The sequence below is a fragment of the Anser brachyrhynchus genome (assembly GCF_964034855.1).
Source record: "Anser brachyrhynchus genome assembly, chromosome: 28".
NCBI lineage: Eukaryota > Metazoa > Chordata > Aves > Anseriformes > Anatidae > Anser > Anser brachyrhynchus.
The window spans coordinates 3,676,083-3,699,417 of record NC_137721.1 but is presented as its reverse complement, the minus strand read 5'-3'; the positions used below and the strand labels follow the sequence as shown (position 1 = coordinate 3,699,417).

The window sequence follows — 23,335 nt, the reverse complement described above, 5'->3', positions numbered from 1 at the left end:
TTTACACTTCGCAACCAGACTTGGCACCTGCGTGAAGTGAGTCGTGTCTGAGTGTAAATCATGAAACAGAATTATCAGGGGTTATTTTTTCATGTCACTGATGATGTCTTAAAGGTAATGAGCTCAAAAATGAGAAAAAGCTTCCAGTAAACAGTTGCTGGGGAAAAGGCTGCAGTTAAGAAAAATAGCTGAGCAGGTTGTGGTTTTCTGTTTCAAACTCTCAGGAACCCAAAATGACTCGTTCCAAACTGAAGGAAGTTGTGGAGAAAGGAGTGGTAAGTAGCTCATCTGCTTTCATTATCGCACCCTTCCCCTACCCTAATGGCTTTGATTGCTGGGATTTCTATTAAAAGTGTCATGCATGCTTTTTATACTCTTAAAATGATAAGGTGAGTTCTGTGCATATATTTTTTGATACAACAATGTAAAAAAAAAAAATCATTTTAGATGAGCAGAATAGAACCAGGACAGAGTTAGAAGATGCAGTGAATTGACAGTGTCCATTATACTAAAGTTACTGTCTGTAGAGATCACATGGGTGGTTTAGAAAACATTTGTTCAAAGTCTGTTAAGCAGCTACTTTGGAGAATAAGATGTCAAGCTCAAGTACTCATCGCAGTCTACAACTTCCTCGCGAGGGGGCGTGGAGAGGCAGGTGACCTGTTCTCTGTTATCACCAGTGACAGGACCCGTGGGAACGGTGTTAAGCTGAGGTAGGGGAAGTTTAGGCTAGACATCAGGAAGAGGTTCTTCACCGAAAGGGTGGTTGCACACTGGAACAGGCTCCCTAGTGAAGTGGTCACTGCACCAAGCCTGTCTGAATTTAAGGAGAGATTGGACTGTGCGCTTAGTCACATGGTCTAAACTTTTGGGCAGACCTGTGCGGTGCCAGGAGTTGGACTTGATGATCCTTATGGGTCCCTTCCAACTCAGGATATTCTATGATTCTATGATACTTATTTGATAAAATTGGTTATCTAAGCCATACAAAAGCATGCTTTTCAGAGAGTTAAAATGTTTTTGCTATCTTTAGGTGATTCCAACATGGAATATTTCTCCAATTAAGAAGGCAAATGAGGTAAAGGTAAGTGAAAGAAATTGGAGTCAGTGCTAGAGACACCCTGCTTAGCAGTAAATCTTAATGGTGGGCTGGAACAGACTTGCCTCTGGCATGTTGGGAGTATCAGTGACCAGCATTGCGAATGGGTTATGCAGGGAAGGACAAGGCAGCTAAAGTAGAAGTGTGCAGAGAACCCAAAAGAGCTGCCTGCAGTGGAACCGCAGAACACGAAAGAATGATGACATGCCAGAGGAAGGGGTCTTTTCTTCTACTTGATCCAGCTCCCCATTTTGGTACTGCAGCAGCCTCTACCTGGATGAAATGCCTGATAGCGAATGCTGCTGCCCAGGTCTCATGCTGTGAGTTGCTCCTCCTTGAGATTGTTATACGTATTTTAGGACTGCCAGGAAATGTGGCTTGGATCTCAATTTTTGGCCTGAGACCTGCCTGCTCCAAAAGACTTATAATATAGGTGTAGAGGGGATTCAGCAGCAGAGCAGGAATGAATGGCCATTCAAGTAAAAGAAACATGTCCTTGAGAAAGTGTCTGCTTATGTAATGTTTCCATTGTATAAATGATAAAGCATTTGTTCTCATACCTTTTTATACCACTTAGTTTGCTTTACCAATCTTACTTTAGTAATATATTTGGTTTCTTCAGCCTCTTTCTGTAGTCTCCTTCCTTTGTGAGCTTCATTGTATTTCCTCAGCTGTTGCATATATTTGATCAGATAGTGTACCATTAGAGTGCAATGCTTTATCTTGCCAGTAAAAAGTTGTCACCTTTCTTCTGCTCTGTTGCAGCCTCCTCAGTTTGTGGACATTCCACTTGAGGAAGACGATTCATCTGATGAGGAATACCAGCCTGATGATGAGGATGAAGATGAGACTGCAGAAGAGGTAAATGTAACTTGTACAAAGATCTGTTCAGCATGGAGCTTGCACGTTTAAGGCCACAGAATGCTCTGTTTTAACACACGAATGATTGTAAATCACCCCAGAGTTTCTAGTAATCTTCCTTCAATGCTGTATTATTTGGGTAAAGAAGTGTCTTGTCTTGATTGAAGCATGATTGATTGAGTTCTGTATCTCTTACACTATAGAGTTTACTGGAAAGTGATGTAGAGAGCACTGCTTCTTCTCCTCGGGGAGCAAAACGATCTAGGACAAGGCGATCATCTGATGAAGAGGGAGGGACGCTCTGTGAGGTGAGCTTGCAAGAGAGTTTTTGTTTCTAAAGAAAGCAATCTTCAGTCATTATTCCTAAATTATTAATAAGAAAGCAAAAATATATACTGTTGGTTTAAGTTGTAGCGGCATTACAGGTGCTATGTAGATTTGGGGTACCACTGCAATGGTTCCTGCATAAGCAGTTAAGTTCATCCTTTGCAGAAAAAGCTTAGTCAAAAATAAATGCAAATCCGTAAAAAAAAAAAAAAAAAAAAAGGCACTACCAATGGAAACAATCTGCTTCTTTTTCAGATAATGTTTATTTTTCTGATTATTTTTGAGGGAGAAATGCTTTCTGTGCTTGGCTCAGGAGGACATGGTGATATTAATAAAAGCATAAAAGTATTTGTAGTGATTGTATGCACTATCAGATCAGTGGAAAGAATATGCGGTGTGATAGGAGCTGACAGGGAGTGAGTATCACCAGACAAGAATCAGAAAGCAACTGTGAGAACTGACCATTGGCATTGGAATCAGAGAAAGAAGAATAATGTACTGATATTTCCAAGTTTACTCACTGTGGGACTGTTTCGGGGAGGGTTGGGTGTGTGCCACAAATACTGGCATAACTAGAGATGATAAATCTGAATGCTGAAACTTTCCAGCATATGACCATTTCCAAATGTCTCCTTTCCTGAAAGTTCGTTAAATAGTGAATTTGTACTTTCTGAAAATCAAAGTGAACGTAATACGAATCATCCGTTTCCTTCTGTGAAGCATTTCTCTCATTTCTATTTTGCTAGCCTGTGGTCAAACTGAAAAAAAAAAAAAAAAAGGCTTATTCTGTCCTTGGAAATCTGCTGTAAATACAGCTTTATAACACAAAGGCCTTTCTAATTAGGTGGAGAAGGTTACTACACCTGTTGTTAGACATATTAGTGCTGAAGTAGTTCCCATGGGACCTCCACCACCTCCTAAACCAAAGCAAAGCAAAGACAGCACATTCATGGAGAAGCTGCATGCAGTGGATGAAGAGCTGGCTTCAAGCCCAGTATGCATGGATTCCTACCAGGTACTGTGTTTTGGGATGCTACAGTGGTATTTTTTCAGTTTGAGTTAAAATTTCATTCTGTGCTCCTTTAGTAAATTTAAATAAGATGAATCTCTTTAGTGGGTAGCATGCAAGCTCTGTGTGAGAATAGAGGTAGCTGTTAGTACAGGGCTATCAGTGACACGTACTTTTAATTTCTTCTATCATAACTACGCTTTCTGTTTATGCTTGTAGGCTTCTCAGTTACATTGTTTTTACTGTTAACTGTAATTGTGGCATTTACACAGGTAAGGAAAATACCTCCCCTTTTAAAAGGAAACGGTCACTTTGGTTGTATTTTGCAGGCAGGTACACTATGAACGTGCAAAGAAGCTCGGTTGCAAAGGCAACCACTATTTCATATTGATAATGAGAAAAATATTACTGATCTGTTCTACTGCACAAGGGTGAGGAGTTGTAAAGAAAGAGTCCTGTACTGTAGCTTCAGGTTAATTACAGATAGTGGAAACGGGGCAACAGAGTAAAATGTACATGAAGGGGGCAAATATTGCAAGGGGGGGATAAAAGTTTAGCACAAAATAAGTGAACAATAATATATTCATAAAGAATAATAATTTAATAGCAAGAATAATGAATGGTTGGCTTTTTTGGAATACCAAAATAAACAATTCTTTGTGGCAAGAATCTAATATTTTTGATAGTGGATTCTTCTTGCTCTGATGAAAATCCTACTGCCAAAGAAGCTGTGAGGAAAGCAGAGAAACTCTTAATTCCATTGTGCTTTTCCTTCATGTTTCAGTCTCTGGAAGACAGCCTCATTGCCTTCAGAACCCGATCGAAGAGACCGCTGAAGGATGTTCCTCTTGGTCAACTGGAGGCTGAGCTCCGAGCCCCAGATATCACGCCTGATATGTATGATCCCAATACTGCAGATGATGAAGAATGGAAAAGGTGGCTTGGAGGGCTCATGAATGATGATGTGGAGAATGAAGGTACGTACAACACATCGTTGCTCATTGGAACAGAGGGATCCTGGAGGTTTTTCCTCCTGTTCTTGGCTACTTTCTCTTCCCGTTGCTCGTGATTTTCTTGGCTGCATCCATTATCTTGTTTAACAATACACATGTGTTTTGCACACAGTCAGTTTTCCTCATCTTCTGCATGGACACTTCTGAGACACCTGAAGTTAAAAACCCTCACTTTAAATATTAACTAGCCAGCACATGCAGTAACTGGCAACCATAAATGAAAGTTGTTGTTCAGCCTTTAATGCATCATGCTGTGTCATGAAGCTGGCAGCATAGGTATGCCTGAATCTGAATGTGCCATGCTCCTTTGCAGGGACATGACCTGTTATGGTAGAAAAAAAAATTAATTTGTTCTTCAAGAGAGAGAACAGTTTTGGGCTTGACTTTCTTTTGTTCTGGATTTACAGGTTACATAGAGTTGTACAATTGACTGTAAAACAAAAATTGGAATACTCTTCCAATGTATTGCAATATTTCATTCTTTCTAATTTTAGCTGAAACTCGGGCCATACAGAACAAATCTAACTTTTCTAAATGGGAATGACTAAGAATAAAGGTGGTTAGTAGCTTAGTTTGAAGAGGATGGACTTGATATTGCTTCCATAAAAATAAACAGTTAATTTCAAGCAGTAATCCTAGCCCTCTTTGTGTAAGATCAGGCAATAAACTAAGTGCTTCTCTTCCTGGATACTGTTTGGTCTTGGGGCAGGGTAATGACGTTTCAAAACATGCTTCCTATTAGATGAATTAGATGATGATGATGACCCTGAGTACAACTTCCTGGAAGATCTGGATGAACCAGATACAGAAGACTTCAGAAATGATCGTGCGGTGAGAATTACCAGTAAGTCCTTTGGGAATCCCACTTCCTTTCTCATTAGGATTAGTAATTTATTTTGAAAAGTGTTTTGTTGCAAAGGCTTTGCAGTGTAGGCTAATAAGTAAAAAAAAATAGAATAAAAACACTTTGCATACTGAACACCTTTTCCATGCAGAACTGGCTTTCTGTGAATACATAAAAGTATCTAGCCAGAGCTGCTGTGCTATCAGATGCATTTTACTGTATAGCAAAGAATGAAGAATAATTTTTAGATAGTGCAGTCTTTCATAAAGCTACAGCCAAATCGGAAAGTGAATGCTTGCCTTATGTTTTGAGTGTTTTCTTCAAGTCATTGCAATCTTTGAGTTACAGTTTAAAGAGTGTATCATTTATTGTGTTCTCAGTAAAGCGTATTTATTTTAGGTCTTACTGCAGATTAACTTCGTTTTAAAATTATTATTTTTTAATTTAGTTTTTCCAAAATATTTGTGATTAAAAACAGTCTCAACAGAAATTTTCTTGGGCCCAGCAATAAAAAGGGGTATAATATAATGTAAGCCAGCAGTGTGTCCTTGCTGCAAAGAAAGCTAATGGTATCTTGGGCTGCCTTAGGAGGAGTGTTGCCAGTCGGTTGAGGGAGACAATCCTTTCCCTCTACTCGGCACTGGTGAGGCCACACCGAGAGTACAAGTTCCAGTTCTGGGCTCCCCATTACAAGAGAGACATGGATGTAACAAGGAGAGTCCAACAAAGATGATAAGGGTTCTAGAGCATCTCAAATATGGGAAGGGCTGAGAGCTGGAGCTGTTCAGTCTAGAGGAGGATCGAGGGGGATCTCACCAATGTCTGTAAATACCTGAAGGGAAGGGGCAGAGCAGGCTTGCTTGAGTGGTGCCCAACAACAGGACAAGAAGCAATGGGCACAAAGTGAAGAGCAGGAGGTTCTGTCTGAGCATCAGGAAACACTTTTACACTGTGCAGGTGACTGAGCCCTGGCATAGGATGCCCAGAGAGGCTGTGGCATCTCCGTCCTTGGAGATTTTTCAGAAGCAGCCTGGATGTTGCAAGTGGGTGTGGGTGACTCTGGTTGAGGAAGGCAGTTGGACCAGATGAAGCCAGAGGTCTCTTCCAACCTCAAACATTCTGTATATATCAGAGGTTGTTCCTTCTCGGCCCTCTGTTTACAAGAGGAGGGTTACGCTTTGCAAGAGAGATTCCTTAACTGGCTTGAGATTATGACAGGATTGATGAATGTTTCTTGCACGAGGAATCTTCATTTTTCTTTTTAATTTTACTTGCAGAAAAGGAAGTGAATGAACTGATGGAGGAGCTGTTTGAGACAGTAAGTGATGTATTGGGTATAGCACTGAAGAGTAATAGATCTTTGTCAGATCTGGCATGAAATCGCTAAAGCCATAAGGGGGGCCTTTGTAAATGTTCAGTGCTGAATATGTGCAAAGGGCTCTACCATAAAAGTGTAATTTTTACCATTGGGATGGAACTTACATAGGAACTTCCATAAATTCCTGTAGAGATGAATGTACGTGCTAAGAGGATCACCATGAGCTTTGTTAACTGAAGACACTGTGTAGTAAATGTACTTGTTGAGCTTTTTTTTTTCTGATTGTTACTACACGTGTTGTCAGTTTCAGGATGAGATGGGTTTCTCAAACATGGAAGATGAAGGTCCAGAAGATGAAGATAATGTTACAGAGTCACGGCCAAATTTTAATACACCACAGGCGCTTAGGTAGGATCATTTGATAGTTGTCATAAAACTAAATATTAATAATTCTCTTACGGTAAAAAGCCTTTGGTCACCTGCAGGTACTATGCCATCCCCTAAGGAGATAATGCCTTTTGAGAAAAGGCTACTGCTTTAAAGGCTATCATCCATTTTATCTGAAGGCCTTCCATATATAACCCCTTTATTACACTAATTCTTCTGGGAAAATGGCTTGGCAAGCTTTTAAGACACTTGCTTCAGCTGTTAAACAATAAAACAATAGTTATTGGAGCAGTATATTGCCTGATTGACAACAACACAATGATTCAAAGCGATGGATAGAGACACTGGATACTGGGGTGTTGCTGCATATGTTGTTTGTGTATGTGATCAAAGCTGTGCATATTCTGTGCAGAGAACAACCCAAGCTCAAAGCAATAGGTACTCTAGCTCTCTAATTCTTGTGCTTTACAGTTTGGTGGTGGGTGTAGTGTTCTGAACTCCTTTCAAAGAGATAATAGTTTTCTTGCCTTTTTTTGTTGTTGTTGGGGGGGAGGGTTGATTGGTAAAGTTCAGTTACTGCCCTTATATTTTTTTATAAGAGACTCCTGAGGAGCTTGACCAAGCGTATAATCTTGTCTTTTAAGCAAATAACTTGAATATAATAGTAGCATTTCCAAAGGAAGAGAACTACATACAATTGCTGAGGCCTAGGTCTGAAACAGCTATAAAATTCAGAAATTATCTTCTAATGATTTTTGATGTGGGTTATACTTGATGTAGCACCTCAGAGAGAAAAGACTTTAAAGCATTACTTTCTAGGTAATAATACAAGCCTATTAAAGAAATTACGAAAATTGTCTAAAGGTGAACTATGATAAGAATGGTGTCTCCTTATTTATGGGGCAGATCACCTCAAGATCAAGCTGTATCTGTTTGGGAAAGGAGCTAAAATGACGGCTGGAATTTCTTGATACTCTCTCTGGATGAGCAGTACCAGAGGAGAGCACAGCAAATCTTAAACCAGCTACAGACTAAAATCAGGGAAACTTCATGCTCTCTCTTACAATCTGTATGCACTTGTTTTTGGTGATGGCTAGTTTATTCTTACTTCTTTGGCATGCCGTTCCTCCTAATTTTTTCTTCCCCAGTTTTATCTGTGTACAGGACTCTTGAAGTTTAAGTATGTTTTGTAGCAAAATACCTGTTTCCTGAGTTTATTGTTTTTATGATATCTTACATTAGATGCATCTTGGAACAACTTCATTTATAATCGACTTTTGGCCTGTTACAAAAGTAAAGCTGTTAACTAACAAATCAGAATATTAACTGAATAACAAAACAAAATAAAATACGTATTTTAATTACACCATAAGGCCAGGGAGGATGCATGAAGTTAGTTTTGAAAAGAACAGAAATACGTACATCCCCTTTTCTGCTACAGAAGTAGCTTTTACTATCGTGTCATCGGATGTCCAGTGGAATAGTCTGCATAAAGCTAGGCAAAACCTTAAAAAAAAAAAAAAAAAAGTGGAGAAAAATAAAGGAAGAAGAAAAAGTAATAGCATTTGAGTCAGCGTGTGATGTTTCTGGAGATAATTATAGTAACGTGCCACCCATAACACCTTGAGTTTGGACCTTGCCTGATGCTATAATTTAAATAGGGTTGGGTTTATTGTATTATAGATTACGTTAGCTCCTGGCTGCTCTGGAGTGTGTCTGAGCACTTGACTACAACAAACGTGGAGCACTACTGAGAACAGTGAACAAGAGTGTTAGCTGTGCTTGGAATAGAGGTTAAGTGGAATAATTTTGGCATGGCATCCCAAAACTAAAACAGTGTTACGGGGTGTACAGTTTAAGAACTACTCTCTCCATGCTACTCAACACTTTGACAGAATATTTCAACTTGGAAAAAAAAGTAAAATATTCTAATAGAATAGGAATGGTCATTAGGTCCTATGCTTTTTATATTTTGGTCTGCCTGGTCTTTAAAAGACGTTTAGATGTAGCCCTTAGTGATATGGTTTAGTGTAGGACTTGTTAGTGTTAGGGCTGAGGTTGGACTAGATGATCTTGGAGGTCTCTTCCAACCTAGACGATTCTGTGATTCTGTGGTCTCAAACAGATTTGAAGAGCCTCTGGCCAATTTACTGAATGAACAACACCGGACAGTGAAGGAACAACTTGAGCAGTTGAGAATGAAAAAGTCTTCTATCAAGCCACCACAAGAGATAGAGAAATCAAAACCTCACAATGAGAAGCCTCTCCAAAGCCTTGTTCTTGACTGTACGCAAAGAAAAAGGCTCCAGCAGCAAATGCAGCAGGTAATAAAATATTATCAATATTATATTTGGGCTATGGAATATTCATATATTGTATGTATGCTGTATGCTGCTGCAGCATGGGAAAGGGGGAAGCCAGTGGTACGGCAAGCACTTTGGCTTGCTGTTTCATTTTTAGAAATTAATTGAAAAAGCTACAATTAACTATAGTTACCCAATACAGTGTCTTGTCGTGGTGTGTAGCAGCAAGGAAAGGACACAAATCTCTCAAATGCAAGCTAAAGAAAAAGATCTTGTGTTATACATGTAAAGCAAATTACCTTTTTAATCTTTCAGCTGCAAAGCAAGGCATATGTTGTTTGAACATGTGCACATAGGGATTGCTGAAGTCATTCTTTCTGAAGAAACGAGTATTTTATTAGAAAAAAATCCTTTCTGTATTGCTCATTATGGTGTGAGATTTTGTATAAAAGCTAGGAATGTGCCCTAAGACTTAAACAGGTGATGTGTTCCAACTCTGTGGAATAGAAACTATAATATCAGAAGTAATTTTTTATGCTGCCTATTTGTATTCCAGTTTCCCCTCAGTTTTCTATTGTTGAAAGGATTTCTTTTGAAGTCAGACTGTTGGTTTGTTTTTTTTTTGTGGTGCTTGGGAGATGTTTCTTGAACCTTTATACTTAAGCTTTCCAGTTTCTTGTGTTACTGATACGCTGACAATCCCTATTTGTCTGATTTTATTCTTCAAGCATGTTCAGCTTCTGACTCAAATCCATCTTCTTGCAAGTTCCAACCCTGCTTTAAGTTCAGAGGCCAGTACCACTAGGATGTTTTTGGTAAGGATATGTCTTTAAAAAGAGCTACACAAGCTTTAATGATTTCTGGTCACTGGTGATATTTAGAGAGCTTAATTTGTTTAACTGATCCCATGCAATTGAGAGAGACTACCACTAAACAAGACAATGGTGTTAGCCTCCTGTTAGCATGCTCACTACTTGAAGAAATAAATCACGTTTTGCTGATTAATAACAGTGCTTTGAAGTGGCGTATCTTTGTAGTTTTCTACTGTTTGCTTGGAAACACTGAAAACAAAGTTCAAAAAACTTATGTAATTAGTGAACATTCTGTGATCTTGATAGATTCCAGAAAGTTGGTGAATTAATATGATCAGACAAAAGTAAGTTTTTAAAAAAAAATACAGAGATTATTCCTAGATTTAGAGGTCAAAAATAAGACAGAAGATATCTGTAGTGATGTATTTTTGTGCCTGTGACTTCACCAGCTTTTACAGGTCACATTATTGTGTTTACATATGTGTTCTTAACCTTTTATCTTTTCTCTGTGTCTGACTTTGTAGAGTGAGCTTGGTAACTTTGCTCGAAGCTCTACACTGCTTCGTCAGTCATTCTATCCTAAATTTCAAACAATGTTCCAGCCATGTAACTTGAAGGGAGCACTGCAGCTCATTGAAGATTTTCATGCCCAAGTTCAAGTTGACTGGAGCCCTCGCAAAGCTGTGAAGAAGAGTGGTATGTATACTTTTACTTTTTCCTGATCTAAATTTAAGCAGAAACTAAATAACATGCAAATTCTAAAAACCAGGGAGGAAGTAGCATTTTCTGCGGTGAAGGGAATAAAAGAAACAGTGTTTTCAAGAAGTCAGTAGTGAATAACAGTATTTGCCCATGCCTCTATCTATCCTCATCTGTTCATTCTTTACACAGCCAATGAATTTCCATGTTTGCCAAAGCAAGTGGCATGGATTTTGGCAACAAGGAGAGTCTTTATGTATCCAGAGTTATTGCCAATATGTTCCTTGAAAGCAAACCCTCCCCGGGACAAGATTATCTTCACAAAAGCAGAGGACAAGTAGGTGCTTAGAATTGCTGAATAACATGCACACCAATGAACTTCCTTTTATATGGGAAAGTTTTAGGATGCAGTCTTTAAGAATATCTGTCTGTTGTGGAACAGCACATACAAGTAGCAATCTGAAGTACTGTCTAAAAGACTGCTTTTTTTTATTTTTCTTTTTTTTCCCCCTCTCCTTATTTCTTCAGTTTATTAGCTTTAGGTCTGAAACATTTTGAAGGGACAGAGTTTCCAAAGCCTTTGATCAGCAAATATCTCTTGCCAACAAAAACTGCCCACCAGCTGACAGTGCGAATCAAGAATCTCAATATGAATCGAGCCCCTGATAATATCATCAGAGTAAGTGATGCATTCAGATTATGGATTGGTATTTTTCACATTTGTCTATCTGGTTCATATTTGTCATACAAAAAGAGATGTGCTGTTTGTTCCGAGGACCTTTTTGTACATGTGCTGATGCTTTCTTAAAGGAAAATGTGATCCTTCCATTAAGGGTGACAATTTCCTCAAAATGACCGTATGATTTTTATTTTGCAAGTATTTTAATTAATATTTTGACAGCCTAGAGCCTAATCTAATCTAATCCAGAGCCTAATTGCAAACAGTCCTGGTACAGCTGTAGCTTCAATAATCCAGACAAATTTGTATAAATAAATTTTAAATAGCAAAACATAAAGTAAACGTAAACATACAGTCAAGCTATAGGTCCAACAGGCCTAATATCCTCTCCCATAACTAATGGCCAGTGCTGAAAAGAAAATAAGAAACAGAAACTTAAAGCTAGTACACGTGCACAACTGCTAGAACTTCGTGCTTTTTTCTGAGAGAAACCAAGATGGCAGCGAGCGTTCATATGAACACTTTTCCAGAGCACAATTCTTAGCCTACATCCCAGCAGTTCTTGGACAGATGTTCTGACCGTGGTTGTCTTGTCTTGCATTCTCTCCTCTCTTCACACAGTACTATAAAAAGACAAAGCAGTTGCCCGTTCTGTTCAAGTGCTGTGAGGAAATCCAGCCTAGTGAGTGGAAACCACCTGTGGAGAGAGAAGAACATCGCCTGCCATTTTGGCTAAAGGTACAGTTTCTGCTGTTTCTTCATCCAGCATAGCTTTGCTTATTTCTCTTTTTTTTTTTTTTTTTGTTCTTCATACAGTATAGGTTCAGAATGAGTTATTTGGGTAGGCTACAGCTCTGAAGTCAAAAAGTAGTCTGATTGTATTGCAGGGGAGCCTGTGTTATCTTGGGTCTAGGTAGTAAATCTATCAAGAGCAGCACTTAGCAGCGTGAAGTATTATACACTGCTCCTGGTGTGTCTGCCCAGCTGCAGTATGGAGCTGAAGTTGTTGTGGATTTTCTTTGCTTTTTGGCACATCCTTGTACACGCTACATGGGCATATTTCTAATGACTGTTTCGATGTGTTTATTTTTTAATTTGACTTCATCAATTTGTTAATTGACATAGTCTGACCCTTGCCTTACGCATTACGGTTAGCGGTGTTGCTATCTTTCCCACTGTGTTATAGCCAGGAGAAAGCGTTTGTTCTTTCTCCTTAAAACCTAACCTTTTAAGAGGAAAGGAGAAATCTGTGGGTTTTTTTCACAGAATCACAGAACTGTAGGGGTTGGAAGGGACCTCGAGAGATCATCAAGTCCAACCCCCCTGCAAAAGCAGGTTCCTTAGAGCAGGCTGCCCAGGTAGGCGTCCAGACGGGCCTTGAATATCTCCAGAGAAGGAGACTCCACAGCCTCCCTGGGCAGCCTGTTCCAGTGCTCCATCAGCCTTTTTGTGTTTTTCTTTGTAAGATGATGTTCACCTGCAGTGTGGCTGGTGATTATTATACCCGAATGTCTCACCCTTCCTAAGGATTCTTTCTCTGAGATTCCTTGCACAGTGAAGACTAAGTTGGAGGCATAGTGACTGCACTGAGGGTCACTCAGTGAGGTCTGTGTCTGAGGAAAAAATGAGATGCCCTAAAATCTAGTTCTCTTAATGGCACTGTTACAGTGAAGCTTCCCTCCCACAGCCTTGTATTTACTGAAGGAACGCTTACAAAGCAATTTGGTTCTGTTATTTCTTCTAGGCATTTGGATTCCTTTGAAGGCTCTGGAGTAAAACTTGGGAATGTTAAACAGTAAATAAAAAATTGCTTTACTTTAAGAAGCAAGTTACTGCCTTTCTTCTGCAGTGCTGTTTGAAGGTAGGCAGAACCTGTGGATTGGACTAAAAACTCTCTTATTTCCTTTAGGCAAGTTTGCCCTCCATTCAGGGGGAATTGAAGCAATTAGCAGAAGATGCGAGGGAGATGCCAGGTTCACCTGATGAAGAATCTGTCTTTTTGGGCACAGAAAAGGAAACTTCAGACACAGAACATGATGAAAAATACCCTCTACTCATGCCAAAGGGACTAGTACTGACCTTAAAGCCTCTTGCCAACCGATTCTCTAGGAGAGCATGGAGAAGACAGAGGTCTTCAGCTCTGAAGCCTGTCCTCATTCGACCAAGTCCTTGTCTGCAGCCCATTTCCAACACTATTAACATTCAGAAAACCATGAAGTTATCCCAGTCAGAGGCTCCACCCAGCAAAGTTATGGTTCAGATTCCTCGGTTAATCCAACCGGCTACGGTTATGCAGACAGTGCCAGGAGTGCAGCCTTTGAATGTTCCAGCAGTGGTGGGAAGTGGGGATGGCTTGGAATTTCAGAATGTGCTCTCTGCTTCACATCCAGACTCCAGGCAAGCTTTCTCAGCTGCTGTACCACCAGCATTAGTGTCTTCAAATCCAATAACTTTTCAGCCAAAATTAATGTTACCAGCTTTGGCTGGAGCAAAAATACGCAAACCTTGTGTTCGCAAGGGATATCAGAAGAAAAAAGGGACAAAATCTGCCCCACTGATAAAGACTTCGCCTTTGATCCAGCCATCTCCAGTCATCCTTACTGTACCTGCTACCACAGTGAAAGTGGTAAATATAGGCAGTGGTTGCAACATGATTCAGCCCATAAATACAACTGTTGGGAGAGGCACTCAGGCTATTCCAGTTACAACCTTGTTGGTAAATCCATCCACTTTCCCATGTCCATTAAATCAGCCTCTAGTGACTTCTTCAATTCCTTCATTGATAGTTTCTCCTAACCCTGTTGGTCTTTCTGCATCTTCCGTTGGTGAAAATGAAGAACAACTGAATCTGGTTCCTTCGTGCCCTACTGGAAACAGCAAAAATTCCTACCCCACGGTGGAGCCCAAGGCTGAACCCCAGGAGTTGTATGCTACATGCTCAGCTGTCTCCCCCAAGAAGGAATGTAGTACAAATCCTGCCACTTCAAATAATGGCAGTCAGGAGATGGTAAATAAGAATGACTGCTGTAGCTGGACAGTGGTAGAAGGACAAGAGAATGCTTCAGAGCCGTTGTCTGTGGACCTTTTGCCTCATTTAGAAGATCCAGATGAAACGGTGAAAATTGAGCCTGAAGATTCAAACGATGCTGTCAAGGAAGTAAATCCAGTACCGAAGAGGGATCTTCTATGTGCTGAGGTGAAGGAGGAATTCATGCTGGGTCTTGGCCAGGAGCTGAACATGGAGGCCTGCTCATGTCCAAATGAGCTGAAAGAAATTAAAAAGGAGCACGCTGTGTGTGAAGAGAAGGGAGAAGAAGAAAGACGGGCTTTGCAGTCATCTCCCCGTGATGAACAGCAGGTAGATGCAGGTGGTGTTACTGGACCACAAGTAAGCAGCGAGTCTCCAAAGAATCATTCATACACAGTGGATCTCGAAGCAGAATTTAGTAGCCCGCTAGGAAGACCAGAAGATTCGTCCAGTATGGACGGCCAGTCTGTTGGGACACCAGCTGGCCCTGAAGCTGGAGGAGAGAGAGAAGGACAAGAGGAAGAAGACGATGATGACTTCGATGATTTCACACAAGATGAGGATGAAGAAATGTCATCAGCCTCAGAAGAATCTATTCTTTCAGTGCCAGAACTTCAGGTAAAAGCAAAGATTTAAAAAATTGCTAATAATTTGTGTGCTGAAACACCTTAGTGACGTAAGGGCAAATCACAATTTGATTCCAATTGGAAAGCTGGACTGTTAACCATGTATTATCATGATATTTGTGCTGGTTTTGAAGAAACTGGACACCACGTATTTCTGAGATTTTAAGTCTAAGCGAAAGGAATGTCTTGCAAAATTCCAGATTTAAATTCTGCTGATCTGTAAGGACTTTCTCAGCTGAAGCTGTTCATTAATAAGAAATACTTTAACTGCGTTAATTTCCAAGACACAATTCCACTGAGCCTTTAAGAGATAAGACCATTAAGGAATCCTTTCTAACTTAAGGCTTTTTTACATGTTCGATTCTGAGTTGAAGTTTGTGTGTGATACAAAAATGGGCAGTTCTGGTTCTTGTGGAATTCTGTCATTTTACTAGAACCCTGTGGTCAGATATTGATCTGTGGTGGTGTTCAGCACTGTTAGGATTATAATGGAGTGAGCTAGTTGCTGAATGACGTTCAAAGAAACACTGAAAGAAAATAATGTGGATTTCTGTTGTTGCTTTCAAAGGAGACAATGGAAAAACTTACTTGGCTTGCAACAGAGAGACGCTTAAGCCAAGAAGGAGATTCTGAAGAAGAGAATTCCCAGGAAGAGAACTCTGAGCCAGAGGAGGAAGAGGAGGAGGAAGGGGAAGGAATAGAGAGTTTACAGAAAGATGATGAAGTTTGTGGAGATGTGTCAGAAGAACCTAAATCAGCCTTCACCTTGACAAAGATGGCCCCACAGGTGGAAGCCCACAGAATACCACCAGGTAAGTTTTGTTGGCTTCTTTTGATGCAGGGTACAGGGCACTGCTGCCTGCATTAAAAGCAAAACCATAGGGAAACTTCATCTGGGTTTAATTTCACTTAGCATTTCTGAGCTTAGTATTGCTTTCCATCTGAAAATTTTATAACAATCATAATTCTGTAAGAATGGCTCTTAACATAGAAGCCCTTGCTTATGTCAGCTGAGCATCTTCAGTTCTTTTTAATGTATTTATGCTTTAGGAATTTGCAGACGTGAGACTTGTGCCTTGTGTCAACTAATACCCCAAATCAATACAAGAACAAGATTAAATAGTCATACTTTTAAGTTGAATTTTGTGTTATAATGTCATGCTGGGAGCAGTCAAGGAAACAAAATAATGCCTTTACAGAATATAGCAACCAGTAGATGAATTTAAACAGGGATCTTTGAGGTTGACCCAGTAGACCAGTAGATTCCCAAGATTAAAGACACAAAAATCTCAAGGTAGCAAATCTTTGTGTGGTATTTCATTCCATATTATCTGACACCAGTTAGTTATCTGTGATGTTAACTGTATTTGTGCGAGTAATAAGCCAGAAGAGTAAATTGCAAGTGTTAAGTCCAGCTCTGCTGCTCATACCACATCTGCAGTTTTGCCCCTGGTATTCACTAGATTTACCTACTCGTTTTTTAGCAGACTGCTAGGTGAGTAGCAGCTAGGGTCAAAGATGGGTTTCTTGATGTATCCAGAGACTTTTCTCATCAGTTGCTGTAAGCAGCCAATTTTAAATGTTAGCCAGCCTGACTAATAAGAGGTATTTTGCTCATACACATACAAGAGGATGTAAACAGTTCACTCATCGCTAAGTCTGAAAACCTACTTCTCTATCGTAATGTTGGTCTAGAGGAGTAGTTGTCTGCCAGCCCAGAGAATGTGTAAGTGCATGTACAACTTGCTTTGTGCTTCTTCACAGGAGAGAACGTGAAAGCCCCTGGGAAAAGTAGGAGTTCCCACAGAGCCAGAAATAAGAGGGGACGGACTCGTGCCAGCAAAGACACGTCTAAGCTGCTCCTCTTGTATGATGAAGACATTCTGGAGAGAGATCCCCTGCGGGAACAGAAAGATCTGGCATTTGCACAAGCCTATCTAACCAGAGTAAGCCAGACCAATAAGTAACCCAGAAACAGGAACGTCGCACACTGTGAATCCTCACAGTTCCCTCCTGAGCCACATAACTGCCATTTCTAACTGCGGTTAGAAACTAACTAACGGTTCTGACTAGGATGGAGTTACCTTTCTTCTTAGCACCCCATTTGGTGGTACTTCACTTACTGAATTGTCTTTATCCTGACCTGTGAGATTTCTTGCTTTTGCTCTTCTTATTCTCCCCCCTGTCCTCTTTTGGGGAGGTAGGGAGAGAGTGAGAGGCTGTGGGGGTGTTTAGCTGCTGCCTGGGGTCAGCCCACAACACTGGGTCAGTTTTAATTTCAGAATTTCTTGGGTCTTGAATTTGGTTCTTTTCTCTCTTGTGAGCAATCTGCATTTATCTTTAAGGAAGAGATTTTCTTGGCCCACCAAAACTGGAAGCATTATATGAAAGCTGGGTAACAAGTGATCAGAGATTCCCAGATTAATTTATTTTCTTCCTGAATGTTAGGCAGTCCTATAAAGGTCTTGTTCTTTGCAGGTGCGTGAAGCATTGCAGCATGTTCCTGGAAAGTATGAAGACTTCCTTCGTGTTATCTATGAATTTGAGATTAGCATGGACAAGCGAACAGCTGTGGATCTCTATTTCACTTTACAGAAACTGTTGCATGACTGGCCACAGTTGCTCACAGATTTCGCTGCCTTCCTTTTACCAGAACAAGCTTTGGAGTGTGGACTGGTAGGTAGAATGAAAGAAGCAGACCAGAATTTAAGCAGACAATGACAATGCTTGTGGGAATGAAAGAATGAGGAAATCTTCCTAGGGCAAGGAAAAACAGGGTAAATCAGTTGCTTACCTTCTGTTTTATTAGTTGGAATTGAAAAGTCTAGTGTCTGTTATAAAACTCAAATATGACTGTGGGGAATCAGCCTTTCCAAGTTGCATCCTAGAACCTGACTGCAGAGAGGCAATGTGCAGCAAGTGGAATGGTTCCCTTGTCTCAGAAATCAGCCTTCCACTTTTTAAGATGCAGGCTTTCGCCCGTTACATTCCTTCTGAATTTTCCTGTCTTTTGCGCATGTGGTTGAAGTAAAATTTTACAGCTCATGGAAGTATCAATATACAAAGTGCTATTTATTTCTCATCTTCCACCTCTTCTCAGTTTTGCAGTGTGTATCCATACAAATGGAAAACAAATAGCAAAAGAGGAGAGGTATTTTAATAGTTTGTTTAAGCCAACTAGAGATACTTGGAAGTACATCTTTGGATGTGAGGGGTGAATCTTTTTCTTTTGATCAGTTTGAAGAGCAGCAAGCATTTGAAAAAAGCCGGAAGTTCCTCAGGCAACTGGAGATTTGTTTTGCTGAAAATCCTGCCCACCATCAAAAGATCATCAAAGTTCTGCAGAGTTGTGTGGACTGCCTTCCGCAGGAGATTGCAGAGGTAATGAGGGTTCCAGGTACCTCCTTTCTCTCATAAGTCCTGAGAACACAATAAGCTAGCTTGCTTCACTGTTCCCATGTGCTGCTCTTTGGGATCATGAGCATTTACCAAGTCTGATCCCCCTCCGTGGGGTGTGGTAGAGAATCGAAGCTGCCCTTCTCAACAGGCTTTACAATTAACTGGCCCGCCTGAGTCTCCTCTCTCCTACCTCCACCTTGCTTTTATCACCTTGCCAGTGACATTTTAGCTTAGTGCCTTCTGCAGTCTGCCTAGAGTTTTGGAGGGATTTTTATTTTTTTGCTAATTTGATAGCTGAATATGGAGTGATCTCAAAATATTCATGAGGTAGTAACAATGCAAGTATACAATTCCATGCTGGAGTTATAATAAGCCTTGATGTTCTGCTTACCCTAAGAAATCCTTCAAAGAACGTGATGACATGGAATGAAATGCTTGTTTTCTCTGGATTTCTTTATTTTAGCTGAAGACTCAGGTGTGGCAACTGTTGAAAGGACATGACCACTTGCAGGATGAGTTCTCAGTTTTCTTTGATCACTTACGTCCCTCGGCCAACCGCATGGGAGATTTTGAGGAAATCAACTGGACAGAAGAGAAGGAATATGAGGTGGAGGAATCTTTTTGCAAGACCAGAAAAGATAAAAGCAGAGATGATAGAAATGTTTCAACTTGAAGGACTCAAATCGTGGCTGCATCTCCAGAGTGACTGAAATAGCAGGGTGGGATAGCTGTTGGTGGACTGGAGCAAACTTCTCAAATGTCTTCACAGCATTTATGTCTCTTCTAACATAGTTGAACTGGTGGTGCACTGGAACTGAGCTCAATACTCAGAAATTCATGGGGAAAATTAAGTTTGGTCTTGTGAAGAGCTATCACGATAAGCAATTTTTGTTTTGTTTTTTTAGTTTGATGGGTTTGAAGAGGTGTCTTTGCCAGATGTAGAAGAAGAGGATGAACCACCCAAGATGCACACAGCCTCAAAAAATAAGAAACGTAAAGAGATCGGAGGCCAGAACAATGACAAGGTGGGCCTGGGATATCTCACTAGTCCACATATTTGGACTCTAAGCAAACACATGTCTGTGAGGATAAATGTCTGTATAGAGACATGACAATAGCCTATAAAGATTTTAAGAAAGGGAATGAAATGTTTCCATTGTGCTTTGCTTGCTAGCAGCATAATTGTTTTAGTTCTCTCAGGGTACACGCAGAGTGCTGCTCCAGCCCTTCCTGACTCCCTTTGGGGTCAACCTTGCCCTGACCGTCATCTTTGTGTACCGTGCACATTTATCAGCTGGAGTCTGTCTGTTTCCAGGAGGTCGAGTGGGTAGATGGGATGAAGGAATGTTCATGTTCCTGCCATGAAGGGAGTATCGACCTCAAGCTAAAGAAAAGCAAAAGGAGGACCTGCAGCCATTGCAGTAGTAAGGTTAGTTGATAGGCCACGTCATTGGAGTGGTGAGTGAGCAGAATAGTTCTGTCAAGAGTCCCACTGTTTTTTTGTGATGATCTGTTAAGCCTGGGACCTCCTGTCTCTGTAATGTGTTGGGGAAGAAAATAAAAGATAACCAATAGTGTTGTCTTCTTTGGAGCCTTGACTGCCCTACCCGGCCTTCTCTCGTCTATCTCCTCGCTTTCTGTTGCCCTTCCTTGCTATGCTAAATAGTGTCAATTCTGACGTTCCTTTGAGTTAAAAATAAGATTATATATTTTTTTGGTGGAAGATGCTTGTGTGGCCACTATACGGAGAGAACTCTACCTATTCCTAATAATAAAGATTCAGCTTCCTAAATGCAAGCATATTGCCAAATTGAAGGCTTAGTTAGAGTCAAGTAATGCTTTGGAAGAAAGGCTGAGGTGTTAGGTTTGGATCGGTACACTGTGTCTATAATTACATGCCTATATATTGGTTTGCAGGTGTGTGAAAACAAGTTTTATAAAAATAAAGATTCTCAAGAACTGACTGCTTCCCTTGTTCAACAAGAATCAAGTCCTCAGCCTGAAGGGAAGGATTCTGGAATGTCTAAGGAACCTGCAGAAGAAAGCTTGGAAAACAGAGATGAGGGAGAGGATGTCCAGCGCAGAACAAAAACCATATCTAGGAAAGTGGACTCTCTCACGTCAGGTACGTGAAAGTCTCTTGCGCAGGCAGCTACTATCATTTTTGTCCAAACTGGTTCCCACAAGTGAAAATAAGTATAGAACTTCCTAATAGAGATTCATTGAGATAATAACTTCTAATATTTCTTTCATTTTTTCCTTGTCTTCATCCATTCTAGATGCTTTAAACATGCATATATCCAGAACATTGAAAAAAGCTTTCCTGACCAGAGAAATACTCTCCAGTTTGTAGAATTACTGATACGTTTAAGCTTCTGTTGTCAGCATATTAATCTTATCCCCAGTACTACCTGTCCATGATAGTTTTTATTTATTTTTTTGCTAGTTTTCATGTTAGCACAACTCAAAATAAGAGAATTTTGTTCTGGGCTGCGTACTTAAGCTCTTTCATGTGCTCATCATTTCCCCTTACCTGGTTGTAGTAAGCCACAAAGGTGAACAAAATTGATTGTAGAGTGCATTCTTTGAAGTACAGGATGTATAAACTGCAGCTAGAATTACAAAGCTGCTCCCAAACTGTGCTCTCATTTACAGCATTATCCCCTAGAATCCAAAAATCTCTTTAAAATAAGCAAATTAAACTTCTGGAAGTTTTTTTTCTTACTAACAGCTAGTCTGAACTTGTATGGGTTTCTTACCAGGATCTCCCCTGGAAGGAGGAATTGTCTGTGGCAGACATATATCTTCAGAAAAAGCAGCGTTGCCTGATAATCAGGTTCAAGAAGCAGGCGTCAGTGCCGTCGTGAATACCACAAAAGACAGTCATTCTTTTATCACTGGCCCTGGATGCACACATCTACAAAAAGCTACTCAAAACCTACCTCAAGAAACCAAAGGCAGCCCTTGCACTGCAAGAAGTGTTAGTGAGGGACTAAACCAACAACATCAAGGAAATGCAAATGCTTCCCTTGGGTTGAGCAGAGATCTGCTGTTGTCTTCTCATTCTGCTACAATGAAAGGTTTAACAGGACCTAGTTCCTTTTCTGGAAACAGTTTGTATCAGACTGAAGGGCTTCACTCTGAATCAGCAGACAAGTATGCCATCTTCGGTCATTCTTCAAAGTTAAGTGCAAGAGAATTTGAAGGACCACCTTTGCCTCTGGAAGGAAAATCTGAAGCAAAGCAAGGCTGGATAACGCCAGATAGAAAGGCAGCACTGGGTAAGAGCTGCTGCTCACAGTCCCCCAATAATTGTGTTTCGGAAGCAGATGATACGAGCTGCATTGGAAGTTTTCCTGAGAACAGATTAAAGTCAAATGCAAACAACTGCTTCCAGGTGCATCAGCATTCTGAGGAGCTAGAGTATAGAGTGGTTACTGCCTCCCTGGGGCAGAAGGAAGAGGAGCAGCAACAGCAGCGAGTCACAGAAGCAACTGTGTGTGCCAAGAACAGCAAAGTCAGCTCCACAGGGGAGAAGGTTGTCCTCTGGACCAGGTATATCTGCCTTAACTGCACCTTACAACTTCAGTGCGTTCAGTGTTTGGCTTTGTTTGGTGTTCAAAGTTTGGCTTTGATATTTATAGAGTTCTTTATTTTTGTCTTTTTCTCCCATTTTCTAATGTCTTCTGCAGCTTCCCTTCTTTGAATATTCTTGCCTTGTTTCCTCTAACCACAGTCCATCATAAGTGCCATCTTGGTCTGATCGGAAGTATAGCCTGCTTGTGGCAGTGTAATCACTGTAATACTCCAGGCTAGGAAAGAAACCTATTTTCCCACAAAAAGCTTATGAGAAAAATGTAAACAGGCTAAATGTGGCTCTGCTTAGAGATGTGTCTTGTGAGTGGTGGTGGTAGTAGTAGTAAATGAACAGGTCTGCTGGACTTGTTCCATGATGAAGTTTTTAAGTTTGATCTTTAGATCTTTACTTCAGAACAAACCTCTCAGGTTTGTAGTGGTTGTAGTGTGTTAACGCTCATTTTTGACTGCTTTCATAACCATTGTACTGCCTTGTAGGGAAGCTGACAGAGTCATCCTTACCACCTGTCAGGAGAAAGGAGCCCATCTGGAAACCTTCCATGCCATCTCACAGAAATTGGGCAACAAGACCGCTAGTGAGGTAAGGGGTTGGTGTGGAAACGCTTGCATTTGCTAGAGTGAGTAGGGAAAAGGGGGTGGAAAGGAAGGAGGTGTGGGGGTTGGCTGTTGTAATAGCCTCTCAGACCTAATTTTCAATTTGAAATTTGAGGCATCAGAGGAAAATAATCCCGACTGCACAGTCACGGATTTTTTCAGATAAATTATATGATTATTTGCTGAAGAGACTGCTAATGAAGATCAAAGTTTTGGAGGAAATGACTATGCAGCGACACATTATAACCCCATTAAATGATTGGCACCATCACAGACTTCCTTTTTTTTTGAATTTTCAGTGTACCTGACTACTGAAGAGAAAGAAGCTATTGCCTGTAAAGATAGTCAAGTCTCTTTACAGATTTTTTTCGTCGTGTTTTTATTAATTAATCAGCTTCATTATGAAGAACAGCTCAGTCAGTTTAAACAACAGGTCTGATGTCTTGTCTGGTAGTAGGCCCTACTACGTGCTCAGTGAGAACAGGAGAAGTATAGGAATGTAGTCGTTTTTCCCCATCATGCTGCTGTTATTTTCAGTAGTGCGTGATTTTTAGGGATTTAAGTTGGAGGTTTCACATTAAGCCACCTTACTCACAGGAGATAGGTCAATCACTCATCATATCTAATGCTTCCATTCCTGAATTTTGCCTTTTTTTTTTTAAATCTAGCCAAGGATTAGTGTCTGTTTGCTGTATGCTATCCATTCTTTTTTTTTTTTGTCTTTTTTTCTGACTGTTATA

The 23,335-nt window shown here is 40.4% G+C and overlaps 1 protein-coding gene across 2 annotated transcripts in view; it reads left to right on the top strand.

Annotated features, from left to right (window-relative positions):
- Positions 1 to 23,335, top strand: part of LOC308183873 (GON-4-like protein) — a 30,450-nt gene that overhangs the window by 4,812 nt on the left and 2,303 nt on the right. Inside the window, exons 5-30 of one of the 2 annotated variants that reach the window (XM_080570385.1) lie at positions 225 to 275; positions 1,034 to 1,084; positions 1,865 to 1,960; positions 2,164 to 2,268; positions 3,132 to 3,302; positions 4,081 to 4,273; positions 5,052 to 5,153; positions 6,431 to 6,471; positions 6,776 to 6,879; positions 8,984 to 9,182; positions 9,890 to 9,976; positions 10,498 to 10,669; positions 10,865 to 11,009; positions 11,201 to 11,351; positions 11,973 to 12,089; positions 13,261 to 14,997; positions 15,574 to 15,817; positions 16,770 to 16,951; positions 17,601 to 17,681; positions 18,243 to 18,386; positions 18,868 to 19,011; positions 19,310 to 19,429; positions 19,720 to 19,833; positions 20,322 to 20,529; positions 21,167 to 21,959; positions 22,479 to 22,581. In XM_080570385.1, the coding sequence (XP_080426511.1) occupies positions 225 to 275; positions 1,034 to 1,084; positions 1,865 to 1,960; positions 2,164 to 2,268; positions 3,132 to 3,302; positions 4,081 to 4,273; positions 5,052 to 5,153; positions 6,431 to 6,471; positions 6,776 to 6,879; positions 8,984 to 9,182; positions 9,890 to 9,976; positions 10,498 to 10,669; positions 10,865 to 11,009; positions 11,201 to 11,351; positions 11,973 to 12,089; positions 13,261 to 14,997; positions 15,574 to 15,817; positions 16,770 to 16,951; positions 17,601 to 17,681; positions 18,243 to 18,386; positions 18,868 to 19,011; positions 19,310 to 19,429; positions 19,720 to 19,833; positions 20,322 to 20,529; positions 21,167 to 21,959; positions 22,479 to 22,581 (5,655 nt within the window). Of the gene's footprint in view, positions 1 to 224; positions 276 to 1,033; positions 1,085 to 1,864; positions 1,961 to 2,163; positions 2,269 to 3,131; positions 3,303 to 4,080; positions 4,274 to 5,051; positions 5,154 to 6,430; positions 6,472 to 6,775; positions 6,880 to 8,983; positions 9,183 to 9,889; positions 9,977 to 10,497; positions 10,670 to 10,864; positions 11,010 to 11,200; positions 11,352 to 11,972; positions 12,090 to 13,260; positions 14,998 to 15,573; positions 15,818 to 16,769; positions 16,952 to 17,483; positions 17,682 to 18,242; positions 18,387 to 18,867; positions 19,012 to 19,309; positions 19,430 to 19,719; positions 19,834 to 20,321; positions 20,530 to 21,166; positions 21,960 to 22,478; positions 22,582 to 23,335 lie in introns of both variants that reach the window. The other variant, XM_080570384.1, reaches the window with a different exon arrangement.